Source organism: Hyaena hyaena, unplaced genomic scaffold (genome assembly GCF_003009895.1).
Source record: "Hyaena hyaena isolate Hyena2069 unplaced genomic scaffold, ASM300989v1 scaffold_262, whole genome shotgun sequence".
Classification (NCBI taxonomy): domain Eukaryota; kingdom Metazoa; phylum Chordata; class Mammalia; order Carnivora; family Hyaenidae; genus Hyaena; species Hyaena hyaena.
In genome coordinates this window covers 753211-775366 of record NW_024080895.1, presented here as the reverse complement: position 1 = coordinate 775366, position 22156 = coordinate 753211, and the positions used below count along the sequence as shown (strand labels likewise).

The 22156-nt window shown below is 40.8% G+C and overlaps 1 protein-coding gene across 1 annotated transcript in view; it reads left to right on the top strand.

Moving 5' to 3' along the window:
* MYRFL (myelin regulatory factor like) overlaps positions 1-21819 on the top strand; it is a 132456-nt gene extending 110637 nt beyond the window's left edge. The window contains exons 15-25 of the mRNA XM_039245608.1: positions 204-267; positions 5249-5334; positions 7907-7981; positions 8065-8117; positions 8239-8421; positions 15099-15161; positions 15797-15884; positions 17822-17896; positions 20911-21031; positions 21364-21438; positions 21585-21819. Of these exons, the coding sequence (XP_039101539.1) occupies positions 204-267; positions 5249-5334; positions 7907-7981; positions 8065-8117; positions 8239-8421; positions 15099-15161; positions 15797-15884; positions 17822-17896; positions 20911-21031; positions 21364-21438; positions 21585-21671 (970 nt within the window). The 3' untranslated portion in view covers positions 21672-21819. The remainder of the gene's footprint in view (positions 1-203; positions 268-5248; positions 5335-7906; positions 7982-8064; positions 8118-8238; positions 8422-15098; positions 15162-15796; positions 15885-17821; positions 17897-20910; positions 21032-21363; positions 21439-21584) is intronic.
* The last annotated feature ends 337 nt before the right edge of the window (positions 21820-22156 follow it).

The following is a 22156-nucleotide window of genomic DNA, read 5'->3' as shown; positions in this document are numbered from 1 at the left end:
ACAACATTTAACACATTCATTTACACTTACTAAGGTTCTTTTCTTCAAAAGAACTTTCAATTGCCTTGACTTTTCCTTTTCAAAATTACCACTATATTACAAAAAAAGTCATACTACTGTGTTAGTGACAGCCTGGGCCTTTAGCATGTAACTCCTGGAAAGGCATTTGAACAGTAATTAACATTCTCTCTTCCTTTTTAAAGCAAACTTAGCAGAGCTGTTAGTGCATCTTCTCCAAGAAAGGCCATTCCCAAAAAATCCAACAAGGTAAATAGACTTAAATTTGTAATGAACAGTGATAATGTTTTATACACAAAACAAAAGAGTCTTTAGAGAAATTGATTAAGAATGCTTCTCTTCATTTATCTGTTGATAGACTCCTTAGTTTGCATCTTTATGCACTTTAGGTATTTAAATACTACCCTTTAATAAATACTGTTTTTTCAAAAAAATGTTTGGAGAAATAAGTACAGAACATGTTCATTTCAGAAATACTATTCTGCCAGTTTTTAGAAAATATATATATTGCCTCTATCAAGTGAAATTCATCAGCCTCCACATGCATCGGCCTTAGGCTGCAAGATCTGTGTGGGTGCCTTAACTCGACCTCATTCCTTATCTATGGCTTCAGAAGATCCCAGAGGGAATTCCATTAATCCCTCAAATCCCTTTTTTCCCTTTGATACTTGGAACTGTATGTGCAAATGGGGAAATAGGTATTCTACTTTCTTGTGAAGGTTAAAGTGTGATGGTTTTAGTAATGAATAAAGAGAACTTTCATCAAATGGGGTAACATTTACCTTAAAAAGTGAAAGTTAATCATTTATTGATTTAAACTACACGCTCTTCAAAGAAGAGAGTATCAGTAAGGGAGAAGCTGCAATATTCCCTTCCTAGTACACACATAGATGCTGTGAATCTATGTTCTATGGTCAGCTTGTTCCCTCTGCCCCACCAGTGATCCCCAGGTGGCCTTTCCCCTGGGAAGGTATTCATGACCTTGACTATATTGTGTTAAGTGCTGACCTGGTGTTTGGGCCATTGCCCCCATTTACTCTCTACTTCTATGACCTATTTTTTTTTTTAAGTTTTAAGTTTATTTATTTATTTTGAGAGAGAGAGATTGAGAGAGAGAGACTAAGCAGGGGAGGGGCAGAAAGAGAGAGAAAGAGGGAGAGAATCCCAAGCAGGCTCCTCTCTGTCAGAGCAGAGCCCAACAAGGGTCTCAAATTCACAAACTGTGAGATCATGACCTGAGCAGAAACCAAGAGTTGGATGCTTAACTGACTGAGCCACCCAGGTGCCCTGCATTAACCGATTTTAAAAGAATTAAGAAAGACTTTAATATTTTACTAAAAACTGCTAAAATATTATGTTGCTGACAAGCTACTTGGTGTACAAATAAACATAAATACATGGGTAAATATGTATGTAGAAGTGTCCTTGGGCAAATTAAGTAAGTGTCCTTACTTAATTGCCTTGAGAAATAAATATAATAATAGGCTCTACCTTGCAAAGATTGTTGATAGGATTAAATAAGGTGAAGACCTTAGCCACAGTGCCCAGCAGATAGCATTTGCTCAATAAACACAAACTTTAAAATGTTGTGTAGGAATGGTACCCTTTGTACTAACCAATTTGCAATGCAATGAGGAAATGGTACCCACATCCATGGCAGCACTCATTGGTACAATTTGGTTATGTGCAGCCTCTGTAGCTTTCACTCTGCACTCGGAGAATCTCTTTTATTTTGCAGTTAGCTCAGAATATTAACTAGAATGTGTGATTTATGAGAAGAGGCCCCATGTCTGCCTTCCTCCCTTCCTCACATCCCCAGGGACTGGCACATACTAGGTACTCAAGCAGTATTCGTTAAATGAATGCATGAATGGAAAGCCCAGTTTGACCATCTTCCCTGAAAGCTCACAATCTAAATTAAAAACATTGGGGCACGTGGCTGACTCAGTCAGAAGGGGATACGACTCTTGATCTCAGGGTCATGAGTTCAAGCCCCACACTGATGTGTAGAGATTACTTAAATAAAAAACTTAAATTTTTTTTTTTGTTAAATTAAAAACATTAAGTAGTTTGGTGTCTTGAGTATGTGGGTGTGGAAGGGGATTGGCTTGTGGACACAGAGTAGAGGATTTATGTGGGTATTAAAGAGCACCCATTCAACTCAAAGACAGACAAAAGTGAGTAAGACGTGGCCCCTTCTCCTAAGGAATTTCTGGGTAGCCGGGGAAGACTGGAAGACAATACAAGAACAGTTGTATCCGGATGTGGAAATATTGTAAAGGCTCAGAGTGCTGCAAAGCATTATGAGGCCAGGCCTTCCAGAAGGAGTAAGCTCTGGCTAGATATAGGGGGGTTCCAGAGGGAATGGCAGAAGCAAAATCTGGAGGCTGCCACTGGCTTCATTGAAGGATTAGGTGGGAGTTGGCTGGGGAGAGAGTAGAAGGTAAGGCTGAAAATATAGGTAAGGCTCAGATTTCCTGGACCACCTGCTATGGAATTCCCTTTGTAAACCACAAAAACCATTTGAATAATAACAATAATATCTACATTGTATAGTATTCTCTTATTTTACAGACAGAAGAAGGGAGGGAACATAGCCTTGTGGTTAGGAACACAGATTTTGGAGCCAAATGTGTTTGGGTTTAAATCCTGGCTCCGTGACTTACTAGCTGTGTGATCTTGGGTAAGGAACTTAGCCTTCCTGTGCTTCATTTTTTCCCTTCTCTATAAAATGGGGATAACAGTACCTGCTTTGAGGGTTGTTGAGGACTATCTGAGGGTTAAATAAATTAATATATATAAAGCACAAGAGAATGTGGCACATAATATGTACTACGTAAGTGTTCACTCTTACTAGTAATTTCAAACTCACTATTTGAGTGGTTCTCATACTTTGGCATATTATAAGAGTCTTCCACAGAGCTTGATAAAGTACAAATAATGGGGCTGTTTTGCTTCCCTTATGCTGTCATTGGATGAGGTCTTGGCTATTTCCGTGAGGTTGACTTTCCCTTCCATGACACCAACCCTAGGTATCCTCTGTTCCCTGGAGCTCCCATGATCCTTGAGTCATTGAAACACATGCATACGGGTGGCGTGTGCTGCTCTTAGGATGAGAGGCTGCATTAATGAGCAAAGTGCTGGCTGTGGGCAGTTGGTGGGCCTTAGCAAATGGTACAAGGCCTGGCTGGGCCTTGCCTTGCCTTCTGCATAGCTGCCAGTGGTGGCACTTGCTCTGGAGAAAGACTGAGGTCTCCTGAGTAGCTCTCATCCAATCTAGAATTCCTCTTCCTTCCTTGTCTTTCTCTACCTTCAAGAGGTAGGTGGGTGATCCCCGCTGTGTATTGATGGTTGGGGTGAGATGGGAAGGTCTTCAGTCCTTTAAGCAGAATTTTCCAGGGCCTTTAAGTTTTCAATAAGTTCTGTAATAATTCTCATGCAGACCCTGAATTTGAGAACCATTGCATTATTAGTTGGACCCACCAAATAACTCTGAAATGTTGGCAGGTATTATTTTATCATTCTTATTTTATTCATGAAGGAAATGAAGATCAATGACATCTACATGACTTGTTCAGGACCCAACTCCAAGCCTGAGGTCTTAGGTCATTTACTAGGTCAAAGGATTTGGAGCAAAATCATGGAGATTTAAAATAATCCAGCAACGGTGGGGAGTAGTTTGGAAGGGGAAGCTCTTATCCTGAGCCTAATGCTGTTTAATTCCAATCAATTCAACAAATTTCATTGAGTTTCTTCTTTGTACAGCATATTTTAAGGACATCCTTTGAACAGTTCCAGTGACATGTAGGAATGGTATAAACTATTCACTTCTTAGTATTCATAGTAGCTTCCAGCTGCCCTTATGGGTGACTCAGTTATGAGAGTCCTAAGAGTTTGTATATTTGTTAAAAACTTGTATAATTAATCCCACCCCCAATGCGAATATAACATTGAAGAACATTTTATTGGTTCAGATAACCAGCCCAAGAAATTTAAATACAGACCAATTTTAAAGTATTTCTCAAGTACCACCATCCTTTAGTTCTTTTCCAACCAAAAGCATCATTCTACCCTATACCCCCCAGGAAGAAGCAAACATAATATTCCTTATTGTGTTCATAGAAAAGCTCCTATTTAAGGAGCACTGTATTAAAGTGGGCATAAAACCTCTTCTATCTTTTCAGCCAGATTCAATAGCAATTACACAGTTCTCTATTCTATAGTTCTTGGCCCATTCCTCGTATGCAAGTTTTTATGCCAAAATGCAGCAGTCTTAGAGGTTTGTCTCATTTACTTCATAGAAACTATAACTTACTTATTTTTAGAGCCCCCATAATTCTATACATAATAGTGCTTAATGAATATTTGTTGAATGGGTATAAGAATAAAAAAGACACAGGCCCAGAACTGTCCTTAGAAATAGGCAGCAAAGGGGACACCTGAGTGGCTTAGTTGGTTAAGCATCAAACTCTTGATTTCGGCTCAGGTTATGATCTCACCATCGTGAAATCAAGCCCTGCATCAGACTCCACGCTGGTCATAGAGTCTGCTTAAGAATTTCTCTCTTTCTCTATCTGCTCCTCCTCTACTTGTGTAAAAGAAAAAAAAAAAAAAGGATGGAAGGAAGGAAGGAAAGAAGAGAAAGAAGAGAAAGAAAGAAAAAGAAAGAAAGAAAGAAAGAAAGAAAGAAAGAAAGAAAGAAAGAAAGAAAGAAAGAAAATAGGTAGCAGAATTGAATACTGATGTGTATGACTTAAAGAGTACTTACTAGTTCATACCATAAGTCTTTTCCACAGTGTGTCATGATTCCTGAAATTCTTCCACTGGAATTTATATCATCACCTCTTGAAGACTTTATTTTCAAAAGTGTTGTAGTGAAGGGGATGAACACCTGGGTTCTGACACTAGCCTCTCCGATACGTCCTCTTCTTTCATAAACCATGAAGAATAAGCACTAAATGAATGGCACAGACACTTGTCCTTCAGGGTGCTGGGGAAAAGAGAGCTTACGATAGCCTGGAGTGTCAAGGAAGGGGAAAGGCTTGAGGTAGGCTTTGAAAGAACTGCGTTTTCAGGAGGCAGAGAGGAGGGAACTAGAGGTTGAAGAAGGCACACGGGCCAGCCCATGGGAGCAGCAAAGATCCCTGCTGGGAATGAGTCTTCAGGGGTTCTGCTCACAGTTAGCATTGCTGGTTTATCACTGCTCCTCACAGAATCTTTTTTTCTACAGGTTTATTTTTCAGGAAAAAAACAATTGTGTCCTAACTGGATTTTCCAGACCTTGGTTATAACGCTCATTGCTGTGATGGCCTTTTGGTAAGAAAAACTTCACTGTTAGGCCATGTCAGGCTCTCTTATTCTTCCCATCTTCCTTTTCTCATATATGAACTGGAGACTGACCTATTTACTTTGAAGACAAGGAGCCCTTTAACTGAACATTGACCTTTGATTTAACTTAGAGATAAGGGAGCACTTTTTAAACTCATAATCTGAAGAAAAAAGCATAGGCTTTCTGTACTTAAATGTGAGATAAAGGATGATTATTTTTTCAATTAATTGATACATTTTAACAGCTCACTGTGCCTTTCCTGTGTGTGTGTGTGTATGTGTGTGTCTTTTTCAGTCTTGCAAATAACTGCCCCAAATTCTTCATTCTTTCCTGTCTACTTGGGGGCAAGTTGTGAGAGGGCAATCAGGTACAATGTATTCTCTCCTAGACACTCATATTTCTTAGGATTCTTCTAGATTTTTCAGTGAAGACTTCACACCGAAGGGACTATGAGATAACCCCCAGAGGTACAATGTGCAGCCAAATTTACTAAACAGTTAAAGCAGGCAAACACAGTAAGGACAAACTATTTGCTGTACAAGCAGTGGATGATTTGACCACGATCCATCCTCTCTCTGCAGGAAAGTGGGGGCCATCCCTCACTGGCATGTGGGGGTCTTCCTCAGGACTCTGGTCTGCAGGCTCCTGCTGCTGCTGTGATGGCCCCTCAGCCTTCGGGCCTTGGTCACCTTGCCTATGTCCTCTGGTCCTTCTTGTTCTTAGGCTATTTACATGGTCAAAGGGGTATTTACCTATCTCTCAAAAACTGCTTCGTGAGTGTGGGGAAAGGACTGCCTTTGGGCCTTGTCTCAAGGGAGACAGTCGTTCTCAGAAGCAAAGTGAAGGAAGGTGCCAAGGTGCATCTAGTTCCTCGATCTAAAGCAGCTTCCTAGCTATAGAAGATGATGTGAGTCTCTCTGTATCCTTCTGTCCCCTCAGCGAGGGACTGTGTAAAGTATCCCCAAGTGTCTGACACCATGACACAGAATTCCCATTCGAAGCCATTGTCCTTTTCTCACGCTCCTAAGTGAGCCTTCTGCTGGGATTCCCAATGCAGGAAAGTGTGAGTCTCTACTTTAGCAGACATACTTAGCATTCTCTAGAGATACAGATTCCCATGAAAACCCAATGGAAGGGTTGTAGGCAGTCTAATTCTGATGTACAGAGACTGCTTTTTAAATGTGCTTATCAGAGTTATCTTATGAATTCCAGTACTGTTGACCGCCAAGATCAAAATCAGGAGGGTATTAGGCTTTTATCTTATTTCTGGCCCGTGGTGGCAAGAAGGGTCAAAACCAGAATTTGTCTCCAAAGAAAGGAGCAGACATGTCCATTTCATCCTGTGATCCTAGAAGTTCTCTGGGTCATGAATTGAAGTAGATGCCAGAGAGAAATTAGAAAGTATTTAAGGATTAGTCATAGGGAGATAGAGAGATGGGGCTATGGGAAAGCAAATAAGGCAGACTGGACCACAGCAAGCAGTTGCCAGGGTGACACAACAGGTGCTGTCTGATGGCATCTTTGGGGCTCGGCACCACTTTTCCCAGACAGGGTAGTGCCTGCTGGGCAGTAACCAGCTGCTGCTGAGAACACCCTGGAAAGTTTTCTATATGTGTGGAATCCAAATGTGTGGCACATTTCTTCCTGTATATTTAATAATGGTGAATACACCACCTCTGCTGGGGAAAAATATAACAAGGAGCCAATCTAGGAAATCAGATGCAGGGTGTCAAGTTAGGTCACCCTGTGTTAGACCCCGCATACTGTGGAATTGTAATGTCATCAGCAGACTTTCTTGTGCGGCTCATGAGAGAGGCCTAAAGAAACCCCCCCAAAAGAAGACAATGCTAAGTGAGTTTGGATGCATGACCATTGTTAAGAATAGCTTCCCAAAGCTCAGAACCTTTAAGAGAAGCTTCTTTTTGAATATATTAAGTTCCAATCATTGGAGGAAAATGACAAAGTCATTATTTGGAAGTCACACAGTGTAGAAATGAATGCTGTATTGCATTTCTTTTCTTTCGTCTCCCCAATTTGGTGTATTGTGCTCTGAAAAGACAGGCAGCCAGAAAGTATCAGAGAAGCAGCCAAAGGTTTTGGCATCTACAGCTGATTAAATCTGTGCCTCCTCTACAGCTGATTAAATCTCCCAGTGCCACAGTGCAGACGCCCTCCCCCAGTGGGATGCGAACTCTGCTCTTCCTTTTTTCCTGCAAGGAGCAAAGGGCTGCCTCTAGTGATTTACAGCTGCCTCTTATAATCTTCCACTACTGACAGGCACCGCAGAGGCACCTTTCCAGGGCCAGGGGGCTGCTTGCTGAAACAATCCATCAGTGCGGAGTACCCCCAGAGAGAAGAGGAGGGTTTTCTCTCACCAGGGCAGAGAAGCATAACTGTGCTGTTTCCATGGTGCTTCTGTCAGCCGTGGCTGCCCCTCCTCCCTCCCATCTGTGTGGCCTGTGAGAGTGTATCTCTGGCCAGCTGGTTGTGTGAGATATATATGAACTCAAATCTGTCACATAATGCTTTCTTCTTCTTCTTCTTTTTTTTTTTTAACAGTGCCTTGACGATAGTCTCCCTTTACATCCTTAGCTTAAAAGATCAAGACAGACGTGCCCCAAATCTCTCCCTCAGGTGAGAGTTCTGGTCCTGTTTTACTTTAGGGAGAGGTATTCTTGAAGGCCTCCTTCATTAATCATTTTGTTTTCTTCCTCCAGCAACATCACAAGCTCTCAGGAGCCGGCCCTGCCACCCACAGCCTCCCCCTCAGGTAAGATTCTCACATTCCTCACTCTCAACCCATCCCGTGTTTCATGTGAATTGTCAACAAAAGAACCAGCCTTTCAGGTTAACCTTGTTGCTTCCCTCTGCTCTGCCCAACTGCTTTGTAGCACCTAATACATCTCTGGCAACCACACAGTCCTCCTTCCGAGTACCGGAAATCACTTTCTGTGAGATTCTGCCTTGTCAGGAGATTTACTGCTGCCCCATCTGGGGAAAGAGAAGAGTCCTCTCAAGTCTTATGCAAAGGCAATCCAACCAGGAGGTGGAATTCCATCAGAGGCCATGGGCAGGTAAAGGGTGTTCAAAGAGAACCAACTAGGGCTCTCAACCTGAGGAGTTTTTTTTTCTTTGCAAATATTTACTTGCATAATCTGTTAATGGTTCCAGACAATGAATTTTCTATAGGGGTGGCAAGACTTTTAAGAACACAAATACGAGAACTTGCAGTCATCTATACTATTGAGTTCCCCCACCCAGGGATGAAATTTTGGTTGATTCAAGAAAAAAGGTCTCATCTGTCCATTGCCAGCAAAGATAGTAATAGTAGAACATGTAATCATGTGTGGATCGGGTAGATTTTCTGTCTCACTTAGAACATAAAATGATGTTGTATCTGGGCTTTTTGCCCAAACCAAGTAGAGCAAAATGTAAAGGGCTTTGGAGCTCCAGTGAGTTCAGGGTAAGCTGTAAGTCAGTGAAAATCACAACCATTTTCAGAATATCTTCTTTCTTCTAGGGACACACACACACACACACACACACACGTTTTTTAAGTAACAGAATTCTCATGTTAAAAAAGTTATGGAAACTTGATTAAGGGCTAAAATGTCATTATCTCTGTAAAACCATATGTAATAGATCCAAATGTAGAGTAACTCATTACTATTTTGGAAATATTCTGCATATACAAAACAAGTATATAAAATAATAATGATGATAATGCTAATAATAGCAATACATCCATATTAGTATGGCTTATATATCAGGATATTGTAGCAACAACTTCCAAATTACAGTGACTTAATGCGGCAAAACTTTATTGCCGACCCTCTTTCTATATCAAATGTGGATCAAAAGAGGGCTTTCACTCATGATGTCATTTGGAACTTAGCTAATGGAGATGCCATCTCAGGACGCATTTCTACACCTCTGTAGCAGTAGGTAAGAGAAAAGGTGAATTGTACACTGGTTTTTAAAGCTTCCACCGAGGAATAACACATGTCACTTCTGCTTACACTTTATTGGCCAAACCAAGTGATATTGGTCATGTCTAAATTAAAAACAGTTGATAAAGTGCAGACCTAACATATGCCTAGAAGAAGATGAACCAGGGTGTTTTTGAGCAGTCCAAATGGCTGACGCATAAACTATGGTCAATGGTTGAGGTTTGGGGGCAGGAATGTAATTTCTTTTTCCTTTTGGCATTATTCTATATCTTAGAGTTGAATAAATGACTTTTATAAATCATCATCACCATCACTACCACCACCATTATCATCACATAACAAGGTATTAATGTGTACAAAAGCACTGCCATAAGTAATCTACATGAATAAACCATTCAAGTCCTCACAAACCTAAAAGACAGGCACTGTTATTATCCCCATTCTTTCCAAAAAGGAGGTGAGACAGAGAGAGTTTTTCCCTCCACCTATAGAAAGCAATGCTTGCACTATTTTTTCCATGAAAGCAACCTTTGATTGAACTTGGCAAAAGATGCATCACTGCAGAGCAAAGATGTATCACTACTTTCACAAAGATGTGAAAGGAATTCGTTTGAGTCATCATATTCTCCATAGTTTCCAACATGGAAAAATCCAGTATGGTTACAAAAATCCCCCAAAGCCTTCACCTCTTGTGAGAGCACATGGAAACCAGTGGCTGGTAAACTCTTTACTTACCTCAGGAGCCCACCTTGGATATGTCTGGTGTCCTTGTCTGCGAGCAGTCCTCACAAAAGACTATTTCACCTATGAGAGAGATATAACAGGAAGAGGTCATGAATAGATCCAATCTTCATTTGCAAAAAGGTTCTTGACTCTTGAGCAAACTCATTCCTGTAGCAACCAGCTCTTCACGTGGAGGGAAAAGAAGCCTTATCAAACCAGATGATGGTTTATTGCTCTCTTCTCTGGAACAGTGGGTGTCTGGAGGTCTTATATTTCCATAAGTATGGGAGACACTGAAGAGACTCCTAAAGAAAGACGGCTGTTCCACAATGCCTGGATGTGTTCTACTAGACACAATTATCAGTGTTGTCTCTGGCTAAAACTGAAATTTAGGGACTCTTGGGTGGCTCAGTCAGTTGAGTGTCCGACTTTGCCTTAGGTCATGATCTTGCAGTTCGTAGGTTTGAGCCCCACATCAGGCTCACTGCTGTCAATCCCTTATCTCTGTCCCTTCCCCACTTTTATGCTCATGCACGTGTGTGCTCTCTCTCTCTCAAAACTACATAAGCATTAAAAAAATTAGACATGTCCTTGTAATAAATAAATAAATAAATAAATAAATAAATAAATAAAAATGAAAATTAAGTCCTGCCTTACCAGGCTTCCTGATACACTGGGAAAGTTGTTCCCTCTTCTCTCTTTCAGTTGGAGAAAGATGGAAAGGATTTTCTTCACTTCACTTCTCTTCACTGTCCCCTGCAGGAAAGCTGTAGGCTTTGGGGGATTTAGAGTCATAGACTGTCAGAGAGCAGTACACCAGTGGCACCCTGACTTTTTGACCTATAGAATCCACTATTAATTCATTATTCTTTTACAATCATTTGACTGAAAAAAATCCATAGAGGAAGAATGTTACTATAAACTCAGTTAAGCTTTTAATCAAATTATTTTTGTTAATCCAACAGCAATATTTGAAAAATAGTACAAATCTGTAGGAGAGTTGTTACTCTTCAAGTCCACAGTCACCACTGACTACTTTATGCAATCACTGGGGGTTCCAGGGTCCCCAGATCAGGAAAACCTCTGATATATATCAGCTTACCCATTTTACAGCTGGTGAAATGAAGGCCCAGGACCTTGCTTAAGGTTCTGCAGTAAGCTACTGGCAAAGTTGGAATTAGAATCTGAGTCTTCAGTCTCTTTGTCCTCGGTCCCTTCCCATCCACCATTGTGCCTCCATTTATTTGGGCACAGTGTGTACATGTACTGAGGATCAACTTTAGAGGAAGCAGAAAGTATTCATTCTGTGGTTCTGGAAAGTCCCTTCGGCATCTGTCTCCCCCAGGTTAGCCTATAGCCATGAGATGTCCCTGTTGTGGGGTATTTCTGGGGGTGTAAAGAAAGCCTTTTCTCTTCTGCTCCTGGTCTATCCTCCCTTTTGGTCCTGAGCACCATATAACACTGGGGTTCCTAAATCTGAAAGTGGAGAAAGCCAGGCAAATTCTTTCAACCAGATGTTTCTGAGGCATTAAAGACTAATTACAAATAATAAAGAAAAAAGAAATTCAAGGATTAAGGAAAAAACCTGAACAACTTGGAATAACTCTCTAAGTTGAATCATAATATCTAGCAGTTTACCCCAGAACACATTTATAAGCCTCTTTCTAACGAGTAAGACCACTAGTAAAATCCTGAGCACAAGCTATTATTCTTCTTTTGGGCCCAAGTTGATTGTGTAAAATGTCTTTCAGAAAGGTTATCCCCTCTTCCCACTTACTATGAAAGGTTTGGGGAAGACTAATCCAGAAGTGGAGAGTATGTATTTAGGAACACTGAGCTTCTAGTCTGAGGTGCCAACTGAATGTGAGGGATTAGATTTTAATCCATGGAACTGATAAATATTTAAATAGACAGAATTAGATATTAAAAAGTAAAGAGCTTGTAGGGATGCCTACAGTCATTTGGGCATCCAACTCCGGCTCAGGTCATGATCTCCTGGTTCATGAGTTCAAACCCCGCTTTGGGCTCTGTGTGGACAGCTTGGAGCCTGGAGCCTGCTTTGGATTCTGTGTCTCCCTCTCTCTCTGCCCCTCCCCAATTCACACCATCACTCTCTCTCTCAAAAATAAATGTTAAAAACAAATATTAAAAAAAAGTAAAGAGCTTGTGAGGGGAAAAAATCTATGGAATTCTATAGATTTTAAGAGTTTTGGTGAAGATTTTAAAAATCTCATGAAGCTAAAAGGCATAGGAATTCCTGCTTATTTTGTTTTGGAGTTCAGTACTCTGAGAAGAGCAAATGGTTGAAAGAAAATGGTTTCCTGTGTTAAAGGACTCAGTCATCAATTGGTTGGGCTCATTGACTTTTTCTTGACATGAGTCCGGTTCAATCAGTAAAGAAAAAGGCATCCAAGATGCTGCTTTGGAACTTAGCCATAGAGCATAATTTTATAAGTAATGCTATATACACATTCTACCATAAGAGGATATACTTTGGTTGGACGCCATCTTAAATCTCTCCTCTCCAGAAGTTTCTAATTTAGTTTATTGGGAGATCTTTTCCACTGATTGTAAAATATATCTCCAACTTTACAGTGAAAACTGCTGGGGGTGTATATTAAGTTTATAGTGAATATTACTGGAAGGCATTTGTAAAATGAGAGCCACCCCTGTATGACTACAGGAGAATTTATAGCTTTCCAATAACTAGGCTTTCAGAATTGAATAGTCTTGCCTCAGAGAAGTGACAAATTGGAGATGTTTTATACGGGATTTAAAAGTTATTTCCAATCTGCCATTTTCAGAATTCTAATCTATAAGATTATCTCTCCTCAACTTTACCTTTTTATTACTGCTTTAAAAAATAGTGTAATCCCATAAGATACTACATCCTATCTTAGAATTCTATGTCTCCAGGAACCTGAAAACATGCTTCTTTGGAAGTGAGGCAACTCTGTAGTTCTGTTGTCAAAATTTATAATGAGCCCTTTTCCTGCAAATTCAGCGGGAAAGTTAAAAAAAGAAAAAGGTAAGGAATAAAAACAGGAAGGATAGAGAAGTTCTGGTTCCCCCTTCTTTTTATGCCTCATTTGCCTTATAAATTCACAGCCTTCTGTGAAGCAATCAGGAGCAAAACTCATAGCAGGGGATATATACTTGACAATTTAGTATTGAAATAGCTGGAATGCAAAAATGTAGAGGCCTTTTATGCAGCACATATATTTATATCTAAAGGGAAATATATATTCAATGTTCTAGAAAATCCTCATGTATCATGATCCATTTCTTCTTAATGAAAGGGGTCGTGTTAGGCAAGATGCTCAGGAAACCTGCCTCTGCTTCAAGTTCTATCTCACTCCCTTTTGCCCGGAAGCCCAGGTTTCCATATCCATTCCCAGCATCCTCTGTACCCATCCACTGGCAATTTCCCCTTTGAATGTGTAAGAGGAAACATTTTTCTATAGGGTATATAATTGGCTCTCCTTCTTTCCCTGCCTCTCTTCCTTCCATCCTCCCACAAATATTTGTTGAGCACCTGTGAGAGCCCAGCATTGCCTTGCCTGGGGCTACGACAGTGCACAAGATGTGTGTGATCTTCCAGAAGCTCACAGTTGGTTTTGCGGACAGGCAAACAATCCTGTGTGCCTAGTGTAAGAGTACCAACGAGGCCAGATTTACTTAGGAGTGATGGCCCCCAAGTAATGTGCACTCTTGCATTTGCTTTCTATCCTGAAATTCCATGCAGAAACCTGAACAGAAACTTTTATATCTTTTATATCTTGCCTCTCTTTTCTTCCTATGAGAGCAGCACACAACATATTAACTTATGTCTCTTGTTAATTGAAGTTACTGCCTATGTTTTCCCCCAAACTATGTTGAGAGATATAAACATTATATTATTTAATGCGAATGAAGGAATACAATAAAGAGTACATATACTTGAGAAAAATCAGCAAAACTAAAAAATGGAAAAGCCTTAAAATTCTTTTTAAAGGTTTGTTTGGCAAGCCATTAAATAATTGCTTTCACTATTCACTTTAAGAATAAATGGGTTTTTCCCCAAAAAGCGTTAACAATAATCATCTGAATAATTACCTTTTCAAAATTGCTTTTAAAATGACTTTTTGGCTAGGACAGGGGCAAAACCACTCCCCCCCCCACCCCCACTTCCTTCCCCACCAGCGAGCTCTGGCCCTGCACCAGTGATCTGACTCTTCTCTTCAGCAGCAGCTCAGTCCTGACCTTGAGCTTTAAGTGCTCTTTTTTTTCCTGTGTGGCTCACATTATGCTAGGAGTTACAGAGGAATCAAAGAATTTTAATAGAGGTTCCCTGTTCTGGAGTTGTCAAGAAAGGGCAAAAATACATACAGGTTAAATAACAAAACAGAGATGACAGGCTTTTGATGTGGTGACAGATCTGTCACTAATTAGTCACCATATAGATGGTTCAGTAGCAATGCTGTGACACTGGAAAGCGGGGGAAGGCGTGGACCACAGTGATCTGATCTGCGAGGGCAGCCATAATAAAGTACCACAGACTGGGCAACCTAAACAACAAAATTTACTTGCTCACAATTCTGGAGGCCAGAGTGCAAAATCAGGGTGATGAGAGGTCTGGTTTCTTCTGAAGCCTCCCTCCTGGGCTCCCAGATGGCCACCTTTGTGCTGTGTCCTTGCAAGGTCTTCTGTCTCTGCACACCCTAGTGTCCCTGTGTGTCCTAATCACTTCTTATGGGGAGGAATACCAGTTAGATTAGAGTAGGGCTGGCATAACAGCTTCATTTTAACTTCACGGCCTCTTTAAAGGCCCTGTTTCCAAATACAGTCATATCCTCAGGGGTGAGGGCTTCCCTGTAAGAATTTGGGGAACCCATGTCCACCAAAACAGACGGCTTCTTGGAAGAAGGTGAGAATATACTAGATCTGTAAGAAAATGGGGTAGGGGTTGGGTGGGTTGAAAGGTGGGAGAGAGAAAGTGTGGAGAAACATTCAATTGACAGAGACAAAGAGGGGCACATGCTGAGTTTCTTCTCATCCTGACGAAGCATTAAAGTTTGACAGGATTTTTTCTTCTTCAGAAGACAGAAGCATGTCATTCCTGGCAAGAGATGTGCTAACCAACCCTGACTGGGGGACTGACTGTGAGTTTACATTTAAGTGACTATTGGGCTTTGTGGAGCCAGGGAGAGGAGCAGCATGCTGTTAAAGCATCACTGGAGTGAGGAACAGGGACTGTGCACCAGGCCAGGAACACACGTGGGGTCACATTTTTATAGTCAATGCAGCCTAACCATTAAGGAGACATCAGAGTTGGTCTCACACTACTAGACATGTTGGGTTGATCTCCGTGAATCTGAATAATTTATTTGTACTTCCTGCCTTCTTTTTCTATTCTAACTGTATTTTTAGTTCATTTTCTGTTTTCTGAGTTTTTAAAAGCCATCTTTATTGGCCAGATGGCATTTCATATTGCACTCTCCATTTTCAATAAATGTCAATTTAGTAGGAATTCCAGGGCCCAGAAATTCTTTTGGATGTGATGAGGCTGCCTATTGGAACCTGGATTTTTATTAGTTTTCTTAAAATTTACTATAACAACAACAACAAAAGTCTTCTCCCTTTTATTCTCCTTCTTTTTTCATTTGAATGCAAATGGAACCCATTTATCTAGGAAACTTTATTTCACATTCAGTAATTTGGAGACTTTGCTGGAGTACAATACTCTTGTCCTCTGTAGAACAGCTTACTTTCTTTTCTCTGTTTCTTCTCAATTCAGGGATTGATACAACCATTAGTTCTATACAGATTATGGAAATCCAGCAAGTAATAGATCATCGGTATTGCAGTGGAGACCACCGGTGCAGGTGGGTAAGCCTCCCCATTATACCCCAGTTGTTTCTGGAATTTACTCAGGGCCCTGGGTTTCTGAGACTGGAATGAAAGCTTGGAACTACATGGTAAAATCAATGTGTGCTTACATTGCTCCTTAAGTGAAAACACATTTGTTACATGGTAGACTAGGGACTCATAAAATAGTTGGTATTAGCAAATGTCAATAAACCAAGGCTCCCATGATTCCAGTCTCCCTCTTTAATGGGTAAGTCCAAAGCAAAAAGCTTAGAGGGCAGCTCTGTGGCTGACTCTCTGAGGACGTATACCATAGGCACAGAGCTGCTGGTTAATTTTATAGACAAGAAAGACATTGTTACTGATGGCTCCAAGTAACGAGGGAGCTGACATTTATACGTTTTAATAACAAGCAGTACCATTGTTTTAACTCTAAATAATATAGCTAATTTTAGCTTTTTCAGTTAGAAGGGGAAAAAATCCAAATACTGTAAAAGTTATTAGCAACATCCATGTCTGTTGTGTGCCATAAGGTAATGATGCATTTAGGAGTGTAGAGTACACGTAGCTTCAGAAAGTGCAATATGCAAGCTGAAGGCATTAAGAGAAGGCAGTTAGTTTTCTTTCTTTGATAAATATGTACTACATGACTGCTAGGTTAAAGGCAAGGCTCTATATTTGGAACACAAATCCTTTGGATTCTCAGCCTTACTGCTTTTTTCAGCCTAATGTAACATAGGCTTCAGGTTTATGATACTGAGCTTTAAAAATAAACTGTATGGTGCTTTATGATTTGTTTATGGCTTTGACATTCATTATGTCATCGAATTCTCACAATGTCCCTATGAGGTTCGTAGAGTTGACCCTCATTCTGCCATTAAGGAACGTGAACTTCAGTGAGCTTAAACAAGTCAGAGAAAGACATTAACTACTGTGCTAAGATGACATAATGAAGAAGAGTAGGATAATTTGGGTTCAAATTCCAGAACTTTGACAAGGTATTTATTCCCCAAGTGTCCATTTCTTGTCTGTGAGATGAGGCTACTGCATGTAGACACTGGGGCACATGGTAGGAAGTGAATTCATTTATCTAAGCTTCCTCTGGTAGAATAAGGCTCTCCTGATCCCAATTCAGATCAGTTTCTTTTACTTCTGCTTCCTCATTTTTAACAACCTACTTTAGTTTATTAAAGAGAATCTAAAATGACTGGCTCTTCTTCCAACTTATCTCCTTTTGTTTCTCCATATAATTCAAGGTATGGCCGGGACATAAGAATTTGTGTTAGATACAATATGCTTTTCCGTGGGAGTTTTCATTACAGTATGAGTCCCGGGAAGTCCCCCTTTCTCCAAAGTATCACTCTTATAGGGGATGTGTTTGGAGGTGGCGGGGGAGTGTCTCTGTGTAAGTCCTTCTGTGGTGCAGTTTTCTCCCTTACAAAATGGTGATTTGGACTATAATAATGTTAGTTGATTCAAGTTCTGAAAGTGTGTGGTATTTCCTGCTCATGTTGCCTAAAAGGGAGTGATTCAGGATAGAAAAGCTGGTATTCATTATTTCCAGTCGTCTTTTCCAGAGGGATTGTTAGTTTGAGGCCATTGCCTCATTTGTCTTCTGAAATCTGTGTCTCCTTAACAGAGACTAGAGTCGTTTCCGGTGCACTCAGTTTTATGCATTTGGCCTGGGATTTGGCTTTCCATCACTTCGTCTGTGTGTTCTTACAAACCATAAATCTTTGTAGTATATTTTATATATTAGCACCTAAAAAAAAGATCACTTTGAAATTTGACAGGTAAATCTCTGGAAAACATAGAACTCTACTATGCTAAATTTGATTCTCTGTGTTTGTTATAGAGTATTTCACAGTTTACATAGTATATAATGAGTAACAAAAGCCTTTTGAAGCCTTTCCTACATATTTTGATTTGTGGTTTTATTTCTTTCCATAATTAGCTCTGGAAATTACAATTACAATATTCCTGTTAATAAGCACACACCTGCCAATGTCAAATTCTCTCTGGAAATCAAGTAAGTGCATAACTGTAGGAAACAATTCCACTTCTATCATTATTTGAATAGCAAGTCTGAACTTACTTCACAATTGATCAGTAAGTTAGAAGGTGGGAAGTTATCAGTCCATGTCGGCTGATGGTGGTTGGATTGCGAGGTGGGCCAGCTCGAGGGAGAAGGTTTCAAAATGAAGGCTGGGATCTCCAGTGGAACGGAAAGACTCTGAAGGCTTCACACTCAGCACCTATAAAATGGGAGTGATCTTGGGTTTGATGCTCACAAGGGGCAGACTCCCTCTGTCTGTGTCCCTTTGAATTAGGGTGGGAGCAAGAGTAGTAGCACAGCCCCTGGGTTGGGGGGCTGGACAGTTTGGTGAATTCCTGGTAGCAATATCATCTCCCCAGGGGAGTTCAAGGAGTCAGGGTTTGGAGTTGGGCAGACCAGGGTTCAAGTTTTGTCTCTGCCACTTACTAACTCTGTAATGTTGGAGAAACTACTTATCCTCTCCGAGTTGTTTTTAATCTATAAAACAAGTTTGAAATAAGACCAGAACAAGTAGAGCTGCTGGGAATCACTGTTAATAATAGTGAAATTAATAAGTACCATTTGCTGAGCACAGAGCATATGCCAGACACTCTACACTTTAATGGTGGGTCATATAATCCTTGCAATAACACTCTGAGCTTGGTATTTCTCTTCTAGTTCAGATTTTTCAGATGGGAACACTTAGGTTTAGAGAGGTCAAACATACTTGTCCCAAAACTCACAGCCAGTAAGTGCTAAAGCTGGGTTTCAAACTCAGCCCATCCTTTAAGTCATCATCACTTTCCTGCCTTCCCAATGAGATGAAAATTGCCCTTTCCTGGCACATATTAGGTACTTAATAAATGGTAGCTTTTTTTTTTTTTTAATTTTTTTTTTTAATGTTTTATTTATTTCTAGGAGAGAGAGAGAGAGAGACAGCGTGAGCAGGGGAGGGTCAGAGAGAGAGGGAGTCACAGACTGAAACAAGCTCCAGGCTCTGAGCTGGCAGTCAGCACAGAGCCCGATGCGGGGCTCGAACCCACGAACCGCGAGACCATGACCAAAGCGAAAGTCGGACGCTTAACCGACTAAGCCACCCAGGCGCCCCAAATGGTAGCTTTTTTATACATATAAATCTTCTAAGTATTTTTATTTATTTTGAGAGAGACAAGAGACAGTGTGAGTGGGGGAGGGACAGAGAGAGAGAGAGAGAGAATCCCAGGCAGGCTCTGTGATGCCAGCACAGATGTGGAGCTTGGACTCATGAAACTGTGAGATCATGACCTTTGCTGAAACCAAGAGTCAGACACTTAACCAGCTGAGCTACCCAGGCACCCCAATGGTAGCTTTTATTATCAGTACCTTTCCTTCAAAAATCACAAAGCTCTAATTTAGTCTATTACCAAATATTTAAAATAATTATGGTACTTTTAAGACCTTTCAACCCACTTCACTCAAATTATGCATTGAGCTACTTATCAGGAAGATAGATGGTTTTTATTTTGTGTCTCTTGATTATTGTCTCTCCTTTTCTCTGCCCTCTCCCAGCCCCCCCCCCCGCCCCACATTTCCTCTCTTCTCTCCTTTGTTTTCTGCCTCTCCTTCCCTTTCCTCTGTCCTCCACACTCCCCCTCTGCTTCCCCAGCTCTCTTACTCCTCCTCCATCTGGGCCTTCCTCTGTTTCACTTGGGCTTCATACTTCTTCCCTCATTAACTTTGCTTCTACAATGAGTTCATGACACTCAACCCAATGGCTTGTCTTGGAAAGGTTTGTTTCAAGCAGCAAGTGTTTCATGACTCAGAGCCCACCACATTTCATGCAGAGCAAGAGCTACATGTACTACTTTCTAGCACTCCCTGAGTAACCTGGAATAGCATTTCCTCCTTCATTCATTGATGGCGGGAAGTAAGCCAATGTGGTATATCCCCTGAAGTGGCAGAAGATCATCTTGAGCCACTAAATCAGGCTTTTTAGGTGAAGGAACATTTGTCCATTATGTGTGATTTAAAAACAACACACATACTCAACAGACATTGTAGGGTGTCCCACTTGTGCAAAAAGATCATTTCTGGAGACAGATGGATCTCAACCTCTTGATGATAATTAATGGGCTACCCTCCAGAGGACAGTCATTCTTTCTGGCAGGACTTCTTCTCTGATAGCTTTAAAGGGAGGTAAATTCTAATAGGGCTCAACCCCACATTCCTTCCTGTATTTGTTCACCTTGCTGCTTCAAACGGTATCTACTCAGATCAGGGGTGTGGAGAATCTGAAATCCTGGAAACTTCAGGTAGATGCAAATTCAGTTGCCAGTGAGAAGAGAAAGGAGATCTTCAAAAAGTATTTTCAAATCTGTGGGGGTAAGAACTTCTGATGCTGGGGTGATTTAAGTCATGAGATTAGGCCCTAGAGACTATCATATGCTATCCCAGTAGTTGTTTTGATCAGTTCAGGCCCTATAACAGAAATACCATAGACTGAGTGCCTTAACAAACATTTATTTTCCACCCTTCTGGAGGTTGGGAAGTCCCATATCAAGGCACTGGTAGATTTGGCATCTGGTGAAGGTCTGCTTCCTGTTTCATAGAAAGCCATCTTCTCACTATGTCCATATAGCAAAGGAACAAGAGAGCTCTCTGAGGTCCTTTTTATAAGATCAGTAATCCCACTCATGAGGGCCCCATGTTCAAGACCTAATCACTTCCCATAGCCTCTACCTCCTAACACATCACATTAGAGGTTGAGATTTCAGCATATGGATTTGGGGGAGGGGAACACAAACATTAAGTCCATCACGGTAATCATCTGAGACTGAGTTTCTTTCTGTAATAATGAGATGTGAACGGGCATATTGGCAATGACGAGCTTTGTGTAACAAAATGCCTATATGAAACTTTGAATGTATTGCCAAGTTACGTTCCCAATCGAACTTCTTTTTATCAAGGTAGAGCATAGTGGAGCTGGTAACTGCTTTCAATTTGCCCTTTCTCTCCTTTGTCTCTTGAAGCACAACAGAGCCATTGATAGTCTTCCAGTGCAATCTCACCCTTGGAAATATATGTTTCCGTAGTAAAAGGGAAACCAAAGGGATACAAAGCCACCAAGAGGTCTCCCAGGAGATGACACAGGTAATGTTTTCCAGCCTCTGGGCATCCCGTCCCTGTTCCAGAAGAAGTGTGTCTAGAATTGTGGCACAGCCTCTGTTCCCCACCAGGAGAGGGACGCCACGAGCCAAATGCCGCTGTTTCTCCTTGCTGGCTGACCTGGTCACAGGGCTTTGCTCAGCATCTTCTATGTGTCCTTCGGAAGCTGCCGACTTTTTTAGCAACTCCTATCAAAAACTATTGTCATGGCTACCTTTCCTAGAGTAGTCAAAGAAATGCTTTCTCAGACTATAGTCTTTCCAATTGAGTGTAAAATGTGGTTATGAAATGGATCTCTCTTTTCATCCATTATTTAGGGATATCAGCACATTTGGAGCCTCCCTGTAGCCCCATTCTTTGATAGCACATACCACTTCCGTGTAGCTGCACCGGTAAGCTTTCTTTTCTTTTTCTTTTTCTTTCCACTGAGAAAGAAACAGACCATTAAATCAATCAATCAATTCTATTCAGTTCAGTTAGTAAATTACTTTAACTAATTTTTACATTAGTCATTCTCTTTTTTCTTCTGTTCTGACAGGATTTAGCTGACTGTTCAACGGATCCTTATTTTGCTGGGATATTCTTCACAGATTACTTCTTTTACTTCTATCGGCACTGTGTCTAATTTATTCGAGTTTGCTTGAGGACTTCACTAAGGAAAAATACTCAGAAATACGGCTAACAGAAACAACCTCTTGCAGTTTCTTTCTTCTCTTTGTAAAACATTCACATTTATTGCCATGGGACTTTTTCAAGCTTTGGCTTCTGACAATTTTGAGACATTAATGAGGAGAATAAAGCGTTTGCTGCAACTTGAGATAATGTGGTTTTTGATTTTGCCGTGACTATGAAGAAAACTCTTCCTGGAGTAAACAGCACTGTTGGGCTTGAAAATACTGCTTCTGGTATTAAAGAATCTGTGAGGCCAAAGACGCAGGTCTAACTCTACTTTGTCTTATGTATTTCTTGCTGTAGCTTTTGAGCAAAATAAAAAGGCCCATTTCAACCATGTCACCTTGGACCCACTAAACACAGACTTGACAGTGTGTGATATGAGGTGTGTTAGGCAGACACACGGATAGTGTCTGATAGATGAGCTCACATTTAGGC